The following is a 3,051-nucleotide window of genomic DNA, read 5'->3' as shown; positions in this document are numbered from 1 at the left end:
GTGTGCGTTGACTTGGAACCCGAAAATGTAAATGATTTAGAATAGAAATACAGTCAAATTTATTATTTAAAATATCAATAAATATTCTAATGGTAAAAGATTTTTTCGGAAATCGGTCCAGCCGTTCGCGCGTGATTGCGTGACGAAGGGAAATAGGGATTCAGTTTTATATAAAGATTTGTTAATTAGTTACTACACAATAATTTTCTTACATCTGCAATTGAAAAATATACGAAATGGCATGCATTTTACGCATAAAGAGACTTTTTAACTGTTATATTCAAATGGGAAAGAACAACTTTCTTGGCAAATGGAAATCGAACTATATTATATCTGTACTTAGTAGAATCAATGTAAAATTCTCTAACGACTAATCAATTACTTTTACCTATAGAACGTTTAGCTCTGTACGAATCAGTATCGTACATATAATTCTGTTCCTCATTATACTCAATTTCGTTTTTAATGTTTTCAATCGGCTTGTTATCTTCTATGGCATTTGGTAATGAGTGTGGACTATTATCTGAAACATTAAAAAAAAAATAGAAATTTATTTGTAGCTGCGCCCTGCGGTTTCATCCGCGTAAGTCCGTATCCCGTGGGAATATCGGGAGAAAAAGGTGCCTATATTTTATTCCAGTTGTCCAGCTATCTTCGTACCAAATTTCATTGCAATCGGTTGAGTAGTTTTTGCGTAAAAGAGTAACAAACACACACACATGCTTACAAACTTTCGCATTAATAATATTAGTAGGATATAGGCAACTGTTTATCCCGATATTCATACGGGATACGGACTTACGTGGGTGAAACAGCGAGGCGCAGCTAGTTTATAATATAAGTGAGATTGTATTGATAAGATTCAATTTATTTATTTAGTTATGCCTTTACTTGTGATAGACGAAAACAGAAATGAGTGATTTTTCTATTCTTTGAAAATTCCCATATATTCTATAAAGCATTTCAATGCTATAAAACTAAAAATTAAAATTAGATAACCTCTACATTATATATGCGAAAGTTACTCTGTCTATCTCTTCTACACGCCTAAATTACGCAACTGATTGGTTGATATTTGGTCAAACGATCTCTATGATCATTTGAGACTCAAAAAAGGACATAGGATACATGCGGATATTTTCTTTGACTTTGCGGGCGAAGCTCCAAGCGGATAGTCAGCGTTTAATGAATCCCATTTTATTGACCAGACGCATTAGTTAATTGAATGAATAATTAACTCACCATATTTTTTCGATAACAAACCATCAATATCAATGAAGACATTAGTTAAAATAACTGTAAATGTGAAAGCAATACCCAGGATCGTGGCACAGAAAACTCTGTAAAATATAGTGTCATAGTCGAAACGCGACATTAAAAAAGCAAAAAGAATCTTATTATAAATTCTAATGAATATTTAGAGTTTGAATAGACGATTTAAATAAAATGCTTCGAGTTCTACCAACTCATTGCGGTAGTGTTGATTGATTTGAATGTTTTGGAAACATAAGACGATGATAAGCGAACAATGGTGTTAAAGTGGAATAAAAAATCCTGAGAGATTAGTAAACAATATAGTTTTTTTTTGTATTTTCATGTATTTGATGCACACAACTGGTCAGAAATTGGATCAAGTGATAAGCGTTTATGTTAATATAAACAGGGATTTTCTACGCTATAATGTATGCGTGAATGACGTTGCATAAAGTTTGTCATTGTCGAAACCTTTATTAGAGTACTAGCTGCGCCCCGCGGTTTCACCCGCGTAAGTCCGTATCCCGTAGGAATATCTGGATAAAAAGTTTCCTATGTGTTATTCCAGTTCTCCAGCTGTCTACGTACCAAATTTCATTGCAATCGGTTCAGTAGGTTTAGGTAGGCGTGAAAGAGCAACAAACACACACACATCCTTACAAACTTTCGCATTTATAATATTAGTAGGATTATAGGAGTAGGTATTAAAGAGTGTAGCAATCGATTTAAAACTTTCACTTAAATTATAATTAGTTCAGAGCCACTATATTTGTGAATATGGAAAACGAAAATCTGTGAAATGTCGCTTGAAAACCACGGAACAGCTCGTTGATATCATTAGAATGATATAAGAATATGTAGTGTTAATATGATTTTATGAGTTTTTTGAGTTAGGGAGTCGAGCACACTTCGGCACGAATTGGTCCTAGCCCGGTGGAAGGTATTCATATCATATACGTACCATACCCCCATTGTCACACGGAATGAACAATTAAACACTTAAAATGATGCAAATCTTGTATTATAATAACTTAAAGTTAAGATATATACATAAAAAAGGGGTCGTAGGGGCCTTGGTCATAAAAAAACTAAGGGTTTGGCGCCACAAATACCGTACTCTCCTCTTTCATGGGTCTTGTATTGCGAAGTGCAGGAGTAGCCCTCCTCTTTCATGGGTCTTGGATTGCGAAGTGCAGGAGTAGCCCTCCTCTTTCATGGGTCTTGTATTGCGAAGTGCAGGAGTAGCCCTCCTCTTTCATGGGTCTTGTATTGCGAAGTGCAGGAGTAGCCGGCCACAACAGCAGCGACAATTTAAATCAAAAAGCTGTTCCCAGCAGATTTGGGAACACAAAAAATAACAAAAGAAATTATTAAAATAAATAAATGCGTCTCAATAAGCATAGACTGCGGTTTTAGAAATAATCCTCATTAAGAAAAAAAAAATATCGAGTCACGAATATGCGCCGTGCGCCTGCCGTGAGCTCGGCGAAGCAAGTGAGACGGCCCGAGCGTCGGAGAATCTGTAGGTTGTCAATGACCTTGAATGAATTTATCATTTAAAATATTACATTGTTACACCATAGAGGATCGGCGGGAAATAGTAGCATGCACAGTGTTTCGATCAGTGAGTGGGGGAGCCAGAGGCCCGTTTCCTTATCCTCACCCTTCTCAGTCCATTCCTTCTCTATTCAATTATTCTTCTGTCCTTATCCTTTATCTATCCAAAGATTTTATGGAAAAATATAAAAAGAAAGGTTCTGCCGAATTTCCAAAGTTCTACGGATCTACCTGATGATC

The 3,051-nt window shown here is 35.8% G+C and overlaps 1 protein-coding gene across 1 annotated transcript in view; it reads right to left on the bottom strand.

Moving 5' to 3' along the window:
* LOC119838080 (putative leucine-rich repeat-containing protein DDB_G0290503) overlaps window positions 1-1,375 on the bottom strand; it is a 14,576-nt gene extending 13,201 nt beyond the window's left edge. Inside the window, exons 1-2 of the mRNA XM_038363890.1 lie at window positions 1,243-1,375; window positions 389-523 (exon numbers count right to left, since the gene is read on the bottom strand). Of these exons, the coding sequence (XP_038219818.1) occupies window positions 389-523; window positions 1,243-1,375 (268 nt within the window). The remainder of the gene's footprint in view (window positions 1-388; window positions 524-1,242) is intronic.
* Between the last annotated feature and the right edge of the window lie 1,676 nt (window positions 1,376-3,051).

This window comes from Zerene cesonia, unplaced genomic scaffold (genome assembly GCF_012273895.1).
Source record: "Zerene cesonia ecotype Mississippi unplaced genomic scaffold, Zerene_cesonia_1.1 Zces_u001, whole genome shotgun sequence".
Lineage (NCBI taxonomy): Eukaryota > Metazoa > Arthropoda > Insecta > Lepidoptera > Pieridae > Zerene > Zerene cesonia.
Note: the sequence above shows the minus strand (reverse complement) of the source record. Positions and strands in the feature narration are given on the sequence as shown.